The 12,528-nt window shown below is 42.3% G+C and overlaps 1 protein-coding gene across 1 annotated transcript in view; it reads left to right on the top strand.

Moving 5' to 3' along the window:
• ACAA2 (acetyl-CoA acyltransferase 2) overlaps positions 1-11,666 on the top strand; it is a 50,853-nt gene extending 39,187 nt beyond the window's left edge. The window contains exons 8-10 of the mRNA XM_043975425.1: positions 3,414-3,484; positions 6,509-6,663; positions 11,066-11,666. Coding sequence (XP_043831360.1) covers positions 3,414-3,484; positions 6,509-6,663; positions 11,066-11,150 — 311 coding nt within the window. The 3' untranslated portion in view covers positions 11,151-11,666. The remainder of the gene's footprint in view (positions 1-3,413; positions 3,485-6,508; positions 6,664-11,065) is intronic.
• The last annotated feature ends 862 nt before the right edge of the window (positions 11,667-12,528 follow it).

Raw genomic sequence — 12,528 nt, forward strand, 5'->3', positions numbered from 1 at the left:
CAGAGCTATCAACCACAGCAAACAGAATTATGTTGCCTGGTTGAATAGCAAGTAGGCTTGGGGTTACACACAGGCCACAGCACAGACCAGGTGAGTGAAGAACCTGCCCCTCCTTAAATCATATCACCTTGGACCCCCTGAAGCTTGGGACGGTGCAGCCTAGAAGTAGCGACCCACTTTGAAGCAGTTAAAAGTCAAGAAATAGACAGGCAAAATAAGCAGACAGAGAAAGATGCAGACCATAGAAAGTTTCTTTGGGGACAAGGAAGATCGAGGTACACTCTCAGAAGAGGATAGCAAAGTTAAGGTTCCTACATCCAAAGCTTCCAAGAAAAATATGAATTGGTCTCAGGCCATGGAGGTGCTCAAAAAGGACTTTGAAGCTAAAGTAAGAGAGGTAGAGGAAAAAAAAATGAGAGTGATGCAGGAAAGTCATGAAAAAAAAGTCAACTGCTTGAAAAAGCCAAATGGAAAAGCTCTCTAAAGAAAATAATTGCCTAAGAATTAGGATTGAACAAATGTAAGCTGATGACTTTATGAGAAACCAAGACACAATAAAGCAAATCCAAATGAATGAAAAAAAAATAGAGGGCAAGACAATGTGAAATATCTTCTTGGAACAATAGCTGACCTGGAAAATAGATCCAGGAGAGATAATTTGAAAATTATTGGACTACCTGAAAACCATGATCAAAATAAGAGCTTAGACATCATCTTCCAAGAGATTATTAGCAAAAATTGGTCTGATATTCTAGAAGCAGAAGGTAAAATAGAAATAGAAAGAATCCACCAGTCACCTCCTGAAAGAGATCCCAAAATGAAAATCTCTAAGAATATTATAGCCAAATTCCAGAGCTCCCCAGTCAAGGAGAAATTATTGCAAGCAGCCAGAAAGAAACAATTCAAGTACTGTGGAGTCACAGTCAGGATAGCACAATATCTAGCAGCTTTTACATTAAAAGAACAGAGGGGCAGGAGGGGCAGCTAGGTGGCATAGTGGATAAAGCACCGGCCCTGGATTCAGGAGGACCTGAGTTCAAATCCAGCCTCAGACACTTGACACTTACTAGTTGTGTGACCCTGGGCAAGTCACTTAACTTTCATTGCCCTGCAAACGTGTGTGTGTGTGTGTGTGTGTGTGTTTATATATATATATATATATGGGTCAAAGGACATGGAATATGATATTCCAGAGGGCAGAGGAATTGGGATTACAACCAAGAATCACCTACCCAGCAAAACTGTGTATAATCTTTCAGGGGGGAAAATGGGACTTCTATGAAAAAGAGGACTTTCAGGCCTTCCTTCCTTCCTTCCTTCCTTCCTTCCTTCCTTCCTTCCTTCCTTCCTTCCTTCCTTCCCTCCTTCCTTCCCTCCCTCCTTCCCTCCCTCCCTCCCTCCCTTTCTTTCTTTTTGCAGGGCAGTGAGGGTTAAGTGACTTGCCAGGGTCACACAGCTAGTAAGTGTCAAGTGTCCGAGGCCACATTTGAACTCAGGACCTCCTGAATCCAGGGCACCATCATCTAGCTGCCCCGGCTTTTAACTTTCTAACCTGCACTTATGATGGCTTCTCTGTAGGAAGGGTTCAGTAGATTTCTAGTTTTCTCTTTGTGCAGTCTTTGTTTTGTTTTGTTTTTGGTGGGGCAGTGAGGGTTAAGTGACTTGCCCAGGGTCACACAGCTAGTAAGTGTCAAGTGTCTGAGGCCAGATTTGAACTCAGGTCCTCCTGAATTCAGGGCTGGTACTTTATCCACTGTGCTTTGGTTGGATGAAAGAATTCAGTGTAGTGTCTCTTTGTATTTCTTGATCAATATTTGGTCTGGTCCTATTAAAAAATTTAAAATCTTAAAAAAAAAAAAAAAGGGCAAACAACAACAGTAGTCATAGAGGTGGACCAAGCCATAAGCATATTATTGTGTGGGTTCTAATTCCTTAATTAACGATCAGTTTGATTTGTCTTGTTTAAATTCTTAAAGACACAGTTAGATGGTGCACTGGGCCTGGAGTCAGGAAAGCTTGAGTTCAAATCTAGCCTCAGATCCTTATTAGCTGTGTGACCCTGGGCAGCACTTAATCTCCGTCTGCCTCAATTTGCTCAACTATAAAATGGGTCTAATAATAGCACCTACCAGGGGCAGCTAGGTGGCGCAGTGGATAAAGCACCGGCTCTGGATTCAGGAGGACTTGAGTTCAAGTCCAGCCTCAGACACTTGATACTAGCTGTGTGACCCTGGGCAAGTCACTTAACCCCAATTGCCTAAAAAAAAATAATAGCACCTACTCATCAAATAAAATAATATTTGTAATGTTTAATACAATGCATAGCACATAGTAGGTGCTTAATAATTTCCTTTTTCCTTCCCTATCCTTTCCATGTATCTATGGGAGTTTTGTAAAGTTTCTCCATTGTTTCTAACATCTTTTCCACAAGGCACCTTGTGATTTTTTTTCCCATAGCCAGTTGTATTTAATTTAGCATTGCCTCCCACATTCAGAGATGCTACTGCCTCTGATGCTGTTACTTTCCTTGTGCCCAAGTGTGACTGAAAACACATCATTGTCTTTGCCACACCGGTTTCTGCCCTTGCTTGATACAAGCACAATTCATAGGTGATGTTAACGAAACTGTACAAGAAGCTTTTAGCACAACAAAGAACACTGGACACCGGGTTACTGTCCCCTCATCTTCAGTTCTGCACTGTAGTGATGACATGCTAGACAGCCTTGCTACTGGTGTCTAGTTTTCTACTTCTTCATGATCACACATTTAAAGCCCTGGCCACCTCCCACCTCTACAGCCTTCTCTTACCCCTCCATCCCCTCCACATACACACTACAATCCGTGTACATTGGCCTCCTTGTGGTTTCTTATATGCAACACTTCATCCCTTGTCTCCGTGCCTGCCCCTCCTACCTGGAATGAATGCTCTTCTTCCTCATCTCCATGCCTGACTTCATTGAGCTCAAATCCCACCTTTTGCAAGAGAAGGCCTTGCCCTGTCTAGTCCTCCTACTGCTAATGCCTTTCCCTTTCTCTTGCCTTCATCTGCTCTGTCTCTATCTGGTGTATATCCAGTTATTTATGTATCTTCTTCCCAACTCTAAGCTTCTTGAGGGCAAGGATTTTCTTGCTTTTCTTGGTATTCCTTAACACTTAGCACAGTGCCTTTCACATAGTAATTGCTTAAAAAATCCTTGATTGATGATTGACTGACCCAGTTAATGGTGCACTGAAGGAGGTAGGGCAACTCTAGAATCACAAAATCTGAGTTGGAAGGCACCTGAAGTTACCTAGTCCAACACATATTAGAACAGATTTACCATTCACTTAGGACATTAGCTTCTCTGTTCAGGAAAAGGAGGAGATATTTTATGGTACACATGTATTGATGACATTTTAAAAATTCTTATAGGTCCTGTTCCTGCCATCAGTGGAGCACTGAAAAGGTCAGGGCTGAGCCTGAAAGACATGGATTTGGTTGAAGTAAGTGTTCTGCCTTTTACAGTATGATAAAGGACCCATCACCTTAGCCCAGTGGTTTTCACTGTAGCAATTTCTTCTGTAGTAATAATGAGTCAATATTTACATAGATAGCACTTTGAAGTTTGCAAATGCAGTGCAGCTGGCATTGAGGGGGAGGTGAGACAGTTGAGGTTAAGTGACTTGCCCAGGGTCACCCAACTAGTAAATGGCAAGTGTCTGAGGCCAGATTTGAACTCAGGTCCTCCTGACTCTAGGGCCAGTGCCATATACACTGCACCACCTAGCTTACTATAAAGGCTAAAATTCTGGCTATACTGTCTAAAATATCTAATGAGTGGTCACCAATAAATTATAAGCTTTAGCAAGAGTTAGACTTTTAAGCATTTATTAAGGAGAATAAGAATTTGGTAAAGAGAGAGAGAAAGGCCTAGATTTATCTATCTATTAAAGGGAGAGAGCATTCCTACCTCCCTTCTCCACCAGAGTCATCAGGAAAAAGCCCCAGTCAGAGTGCCAGGCTCCCCTCTTCTTCCTCCCACAAGCAAACGTCACTTCCTGACGCCAAAGAAAAGATGCATGGTTCTGCTCTCAGAGGTCCTCTCCTCATGTTGGAGCTTTCCTACAGTAAGTCTCCAGCAGATGACATCATTCCAATCGTTACATTACCTAGTGCTACTAACATTTTAAAATGTGTCCATAGTCTTTCCTGCTCAAAGTTGGCTTGGGTGATGGACTGATTGCCTAAGAACCAGCATAAATAAATTCATAAAAGTGCATTGCCAGGTTATCTGCAAAGGTATGTGTTTCTTTGATTATAGCAGTCTCTTGAAGACTGCCTTTAGAAAGAGGCAACCTCTTTGGGTGGAAAGAATACCCATATCAGTGAAATTATAGATCCTTAAAATATTGGAGTATTAGAATACTTTATACTTAGGGTATTAGTCCATACACCAGCATGTAAAAGAAGGGGGAAAAATGGGTTTAAACCCAATTTACTGGTGAAGTGGGAGAATGCAAAGAGCTAAAGTAACTGACCCATTAGATTGTAAGCTCCTTGAGGGTGGGGACTTCTTCTTGCTTCTTTGTATCCTAGTGCTTAGCACAGTGCCTGGCACAGAGTAGGCCTTAATAAGGTTTGTTGATTGGTTAATTGACCTCAGGGCATTTAGTAGATGAGTGGTAGGGTCAAGTATAGAACTCAAGCATCTTTGCACCCATTGTTCACATGATCTGTCCACTAGACCACATGGTCATTAACCCATCTGGTACCTGTTTCAGTTAAGCACTAAAGGGGAAGGGAAGGGACTAACCATTTCCTAAATTCCTGCTATATGCCAGTCACTGTGCTGAGCACTTTGCAAAGATTATCTCATTTGATTATCACAATCCTGGCAGGTGGGTGCTATTAAGAGCCTTCTTTTACACTCAGGGAAAGTGAGGCAGACAGAGGTTAAATTATTTGCCCAGGGTCACACACCACTGATAAGGGTCTGAGGCTAGATTTGAACTTGGGTCTCCTTGACCCCAGGTCTGTTGCACTATCTACTGTGCCACCCAGCTGCCTAATTTATTAGATACCTTTTGTGTTGCTGGGTCCCATTCCAATTGTACCAAATCAGAAAAACCGCAAGTGCTCATTTGCTTGTGTCCTTAAAAGAGCACAATTTGTAAACATACAGCCTTGAGGTGATGCCCTTGGGACTCTAGATAATGACCTTGGTCCCTGGGGGAAGACTACTGGTGAAGTATGCTTAAAGACTAGATATGTGGCTCAGTAGTTCTCACAGATCCAAATGGAAGGGCCACAGGACACAGTCCTTAAAAATAGTTGTTGTAGGGGTCAACTAGGTGGCACAGTGGTTAAAGCACTGGTGTTGGATTCAGGAGGACCTGAGTTCAAATCCGGCCTCAGACACTTGACACTTAACTAGCTGTGTGACCCTGGACAAGTCACTTAACCCTCATTGCCCTGCAAAAAAAACAAACAAAAAACAAAACAAAAATAGTTGTTGTGTCCCCTCCTAAGGCTTTTGTTTTCCAGGTTGGTCATCCCTAATCCACAGATGGCACACTTTCTAGTTCCTTGCTATTCTGGATGACCCCTTACACATTCCATTTTGTCTGCATTCCTCCTAAAATGTGATGGCCAATACTGATAACAGTACTCCAGATGATTTCTGACCAAGGCAGAATATAGTGGAATGATCACATCATCCTTCCTGATATTGAATATTGAATTGTTGTTAATGGGGCTCAAGAGAGCATTTGACTTCGAGGGGCCATGTCACAGTGGTGACTCTTAGCCAACCCAGACCTTTTTTGTTTGCAGTGATATTTAGTCCCAAAGTCTAGAAACTGTAATGAGTGTTAGAAACAGTTAATATCTAAAAATAGTAATAGAGCTAGTACAAAGTCACCTAAAAGGTATACCCAGATAGAAAGAGTAAATGTAAAATCTTGAAAAGAAATAGAGAATAATAAATGAAAACTGTTAGGAGGCTAGAAGGTACAGAGGGTAGTATCAGGCCTGGAGTGAGGAAGACTCATCTTTCTGGTTTTTTGGTTTTTGGTGTGGTTGGGTTTTTTTTGGTTTGTTTTTTTTTTTGGTAAGGCAATTGGGGTTAAGTGACTTGCCCAGGGTCACATAGCTAGTAAGTGTCAAGCATCTGAGGCCAGATTTGAACTCAGGTAGTCCTGATTCCAGGGCCAGTGCTTTATCCACTATGCCACCTAGCTTCCCCCTTTTTTCTTTTCTTTTCTTTTTTTTAAGACTCATCTTTCTGAGTTCAAATCTAGCTGCAGAGCCTTCCTAGCTGTGTGACTCTAGGCAAGTCATTTAACCTTGTTTGCCTCAGTTTTCTCATCTGTAAAATGAGCTGGAGAAGGAAATAGCAAAACCACTCCAGTATCTGTGCCAAGAAAACCTCAGATGACGTTATGAAGATTTGGACATGACTGAAACAACTGAACAATGACAACCTGAATTACTCAAGCTAACCCAATGTTTTGCCCTCTCTCCTGAAGGTGAACGAAGCTTTTGCTGCACAGTATCTGGCAGTGGAAGAATCTTTGCAGCTTGACCCAAGTAAAACCAACGTGAATGGAGGGGCCATTGCCCTGGGCCACCCATTGGGAGCCTCTGGATCACGAATCACTGCTCATCTGGTTTATGAATTAAGGTATCCATAAGAAATTACTGTATTTCAGTCTTCTTGTTTTGTTTTGTGGGGTTTTTTTTTGGGTGAGGCAATTGGGGTTAAGTGACTTGCCCAGGGTCACACAGCTAGTAAATGTTAAGTGTCTGAAGCTGGATTTGAACTCAGGTCCTCCCGAATCCAGGGCCGGTGCTCTATCCACTGCACCACATAGCTGCCCCAGTATTTCAGTCTTAATCTCATTTCCAAACAGCCACATTTTTCTGGGCTTTGCAGCACAAATTGATTAGGTGTTATAAGTCCAACCTCAAGATAGTAGGTACATAATAAATAAAATCAGCATGCTGTATTGCATACTTTTATATTTAGGATCATACATCAGAGCGGGAAGCGACTTCAGAGAACATATGGTCCAACTCCTTCATTTATAAATGAGGAAACTGAGGCTTAGTGATGGTTATTGATGTGCCTGAGCTCACACAAATAATAAAACATCCGAACTGGGATTTGAATATCTGGCCTAGTCTAAAAACAGTCAGTATAAAGTGAATAAGTGTTTTGTTGTTGTTTTCTTCAGAAGTTGCCTTTGTCAGGGGAAGCTGATAAAGTGGATAAAGCACAGGCCCTGGATTCAGGAGAACCTGAGTTTAAATCCAGCCTCAGACACTTGACGCTTATTAGATGTGTGACCCTGGGCAAGTCACTTAACCCTCATTGGCAAGAAATAGAAGTAGTAGTAGTAGCAGTAGTAGTTGCTTTTGTCACAATAGTCTTAGGTTATTTAGTTTAGACTAATAATATTCCAACATTCTTAGGAGGCAGTGTGATAAATGGGAAGAAGCTTTGGCTCAGGAGTCAAAGGACATAGGTTAAATCCTAACCTGTTTTGACTTTGGGAAATTGCTTCACTACCTTAGGCCTCAATTTCCTCATCTCTGAAGTGAGGGGGTTCGACTGGATGGCCTTCTGGGCTTTAGAAATGTGCGTTTATGATCCTAACATTTTTCTTTACAGTATTGAACCCGGATCTTCTGAACCCAACATTAGGGCTCTTTTCCTTGTACCACTGATCCAGGAGGGACCTCATAGTCCTTTCCTCTCTTGCCCTACCTCCTTATTTTTCAAATGTTTAGAAAATTCAGAATTGTAAAAAATTCAAAAAATTTCAAATGAGCAAACAGGCTCAGGGAAATTAAGTAACTTGCCCAAGGTCACATAGATCCTGATCATCAGAGCTGGAATTTGAGCCCTGGTCCTCTGACTCCAGAGTCAAGGCCCTTGCCATTGTAATCATGCTGTCTCCACTGACTTGAAGCAATTCAGTCTCATTGTTGGTTACCTTGTCAATGTCGATCACAGCCCTTCCCCACCTCCCTGTAGTCCAGCCGTATAGCCAGTTCATCACCGCATGGCTCACCACGTGGCCTCCATATAGACAGACCATTTAGCCTTCCTATAGACCATATAGACCACCGAGAGCAGGAGAGCGGCTGCCCCCCTGCAGGGCTGCTCTAGGATGGTTTCCATGATCTCAGCCAATAGCTTGAGATTTTAGGATTAACCAAGAAAGCTACGTTCTCATAGGCTAAAGAATGGAAGTGATTGCCATGGGACTGACATGAAAGGAATGAACACTGTGCCCTGAAAAAACAAATGGATGGGGGACAGCTAGGCAGCGCAGTGGATAGAGCACTGGCCTTGGATTCAGGAAGACCCAAGTTCAAATCTGGCCTCAGACATTTGACACTTACTAGCTGTGTGACCCTGGGCAAGTCACTTAACCCCCCTATTGTCCTGCAAAAATAAACCCCAAAAACCAAAACAACAACAACAAAACACCAAATGGATGAAGAGCTTTGATTTTTAAGACACTGTGGGCCAAGACCAAAAGAAGAGGAGTCATTCTGGATATAACCTCTTATTACCTGTGCCCAGTGGTTGAGACCACGGGAGCCCTGGTACCATTTCCATCTTTTAAGGCAAGGGCTCCCCCTACTGGGCACCTCAGGTTTACACTGTTCAGCTTCACTTTGAATCCATAGAGCCCAGAAAACACTGAGAAACCATCTCCTCCAACCCCCTCATTTTATAAATGAGTGAACTGAGAATCAAGAACAGGTTAACTCCAGGATTCTATGTTCTGGTGACACTGGCTTCTTGCTGGTCCTTGCTCATTGCGCTCAATCTCCCACCTCCATGCCTTTGCCGTGGTGGTCCCTCATGCCTGCAGTGCCTTCCTTCCTCATGTCAACTTCTGACTTCCCTGGCCTCCTTCAAGACTCAGATCAAATCCCACCTTCTGTAGGAGGTTTTTCCCACCTTCTGTAGGAGGTTTTTCCCAGTCAGTCTCCTATCACACACCCCAAGCTACTCTGTTTATAAGGTGTGTGGGGGTGGTTATTTGAAGGTTGTTTCCCCCATTAAAATGTACGTGCCTGGAGGACAAGGGTCTTTCCTTGTAATTCCAGCACCAATCACAGTGCCCATTGTGGATTAAACACTTAATAAATGCTTGTTGGCCATTAGTCTTACCGCTGGCTCTGGAAACAGGAACTCGCTCCACATCATTCCTGATGCTAGCTGCCTAGAGTTCAGATAGGACCAACTAGCTCTGCCATCCTGGACAAGCCACTTGATTTCTGTCTGCCTCAGTTTCTTCCTTTGTAAAATCGGGATAATAATACAACCTGCCTCTCAGGGTTGTTGTGAAGCTCGAGTTAACCAATATAAAATACCTGGTAAACCTAAGTGCAACATAAATGCTGCTGTTGTTATTATTGAGCCATTTGTGATCCTGTATAGAGTTCTCTTGGCAAAGATCCAGGAGTGGTTTGCCATTTCCTTCTCCAGCTCATTTTACAGATGAGGAAACTGAGGCAAACAGGATGAAGTGACTTACCCAGGGTCATACAGCTAGTAAGTATCTGAGGCTGAATCTGAACTCAGGTCTTCCCAACTCTAGGCACAGCGCTCTATCCACTGCACCACTAGCTTCCTCTGTATAATCGTTAGCAAACATGATTATTACTTGTGTGTCTTTGGGCAACCTCCCAAATTAATAAACAGTCATTCAACCTCCCTTGAAGTTGGTTTCCCCGATCTGTAAAATGAGAGTTGGAATAGATGGCCTCAGAACTCTCTTCTAGCTCTTAAGTCTGTGACCCTGTGACTTCCTGACTTTAGGTCTGGTACCAATCGACTCTCCCACACTGCTGCATTCCAGGAAGAATAAAGTAGAATTCAGGCTGAAAAGCCATAAATAACAACATGAAGGTCAATAAAGGAGCCTCTGGTTTCACTCAGCTATTCCGTGGTTGAGCCGAGTGGAATAAGAATGACTTTAAACTTGTACAGCAATTCACAGACATTATTCTATTTGATGCTCACAATAATCCTGTGAGGCAGCCAGGGCAGAGAGCATCCCCTTTTTTGTAAATGAGTCAGAGATTGAATGACTGCTTACGGTCACATGACTTTTTGGTGGCATTACTAGGATTAGAACTAGGTCAAGTGATTCCTGGGCTAGTATTCCTTTCTTCTTTCTTTCTTTCTTTCTTTCTTTCTTTCTTTCTTTCTTTCTTTCTTTCTTTCTTTCTTTCTTTCTTTCTTTCTTCTTCCTTCCTTCCTTCCTTCCTTCCTTCCTTCCTTCCTTCCTTCCTTCCTTCCTTCCTTCCTTCCTTCCTTCCTTCCTTCCTTCCTTCCTTCCTTCCTTTCTTTCTTTTGAGGCAATTGGGGTTAAGTGACTTGCCCAGGGTCACACAGCTAGTAAGTGTCAAGGGTCTGAGGCCATATTTGAACTCAGGTCCTTCTGAATCCAGGGCCAGTGCTCTATCCACTTGCACCACCTAGCTGCCCCCAGCTAGTATTCCTTTCAAAGATTTCAAAGGCAGATGATGGAACATTGGGTAGAGACGTGGGCAGTAAATCTGAGTTCATATTTGGTCCCAGACGTTTCCTGGCTGTGTGATCCTGGATGAGTTACTTAACCTCTATTTGCCTCAGTTTCCTCCACTGTAAAATGGAGATAATAATGGTACCTACTCCCAAGAGTTGTTGTGAGAATCAAATGAGATAGTCTCTGCAAAAGTGCTTAGCACAACGCCTGGCTCTGTATAAATTCTTATTCAGCCTTCCCCATCTCCATAAACAATTTCAGATATGAGAAGCATCTTCAAAAAGCTTTCTAGAGTCAGAGCTCTTCTCTAACATACTTAGAACCTTAGTATGTACTCTAAAGGTGACTCTTAATTGAAGAGAGGCAAAACATTTCTAAAATTATCCATTTTTCTATATGTATAAACTTAAATAGAACTCATTTATTCCAGCAAAGTCCAGAATCTGAAACTCTTCATTGGAAGAATGCGGGGATGGGGAAGCTGTGTGCTTGCATCTCATAATAAACCTTATTTACTGCTTTCTCTTCTAGACGTCGAAATGGAAAATATGGCGTTGGATCAGCTTGTATTGGTGGTGGCCAAGGTATTGCTCTTATCATTGAGAACACAGCTTGAAGATCCAAGGACGCAGCAACTAGAGTCCTTAGCCTGTAAATATTTATTTACTAAATTGTGTGAAAGAAAAATAATAACCTTCACATAAGTTTCTGGCACTGACCCGGTGTTACCAAAAAAAACTTCCAGTGGGCTTAGGGAGTGAAGACAGATGTGGATTCTGAGGATACTAAGACAAAGAAATCCATTTATCCAGGATGTGTGCCCAGCCTACAATAAAACTTTTTCCAGATTTGGCACCAGTAGTATCGAGTGTATTCCTCAGGCAGAATTCAACCAGGGGAACTTGGCAAAAGTAGAACTCCTGCCATGTAGATACCAAATATACCTTTCTGCCTTATTGCATAATTGCAAGGCCATCTTACCAGTTGTTGCCTTAACTCTCTAATGTCACATGGTTCACTCCTGTCATCATATATCTCATTTTGTATTTGTCGTGTACTAAATGCACTTCATGGATCATTTATGACAAAAATCATTATAAAATATCAATTAAAAAGTCATCTCAGTTTCGAATGGCTCATTGCTTTATGATTGACAAAGTGCTTTCTTCAAATCCTTAACAGGTAGGTGGTGTAAATATTTATACCCCTTTTACAAGTAGACTCAAACAGATCAAGGAATGTGCACACAGTTACACAAAGCTGGTAAGGGTGGATTTGGCATGATTAATAATGGTGGCTACTGGGCCCTCACTGGTGACAGTTGTGGTTCTCATTGAACCAATCAGCCAAGATGAAACCATTAAGTCATTCAGAAACCCAAGGCAAAAGGAATAATGGTTACATAACATTACATTCCACAAACTGAGGACACACTCTTACAGATGCCCATAGTGCCCACAAGTGGATAGTGGGTACAAACTTACAGAATCCTACCATGGAGACATATGTATAAGGACCTTTGTAGCCAAAGCAACTCAGTTGTGGACTGTGACCCTTTATGTTCCTCAGAGACAGTCTGCCCAATAATTCACTGATGGACAAGGCTATTCCTTTTCTTTTTTAAAAAAATAATACCTTATTTTTTCCCAATTACATGTAAATATAGTTGTTTTTTTTTTTTGGTGAGGCAATTGGGGTGACTTGCCCAGGGTCACATAGCTAGTAAGTGTTAAGTGTCTGAGGCCGGATTTGAACCCAGGTACTCCTGACTCCAGGGCTGGTGCTCTATCCACTGCACCACCCAGCTGCCCCTAGTTTTCATTTTTGTAATATTTTGAGTTCCAAATTTTTCTCCCTTCCCCTCTTCCAAAACTAGTAAGAAATCTGATATAGGTTATGCATTAAAATAAGGCCATTCCTTTTCTGGGTCTACCTGCTTTCTTGCTGGGAAGGGCTACATTTGTTAGCTACTCTTCTTTTGGGCTGCCAAAACA

This window comes from Dromiciops gliroides, chromosome 1 (genome assembly GCF_019393635.1).
Source record: "Dromiciops gliroides isolate mDroGli1 chromosome 1, mDroGli1.pri, whole genome shotgun sequence".
Taxonomy (NCBI): domain Eukaryota; kingdom Metazoa; phylum Chordata; class Mammalia; order Microbiotheria; family Microbiotheriidae; genus Dromiciops; species Dromiciops gliroides.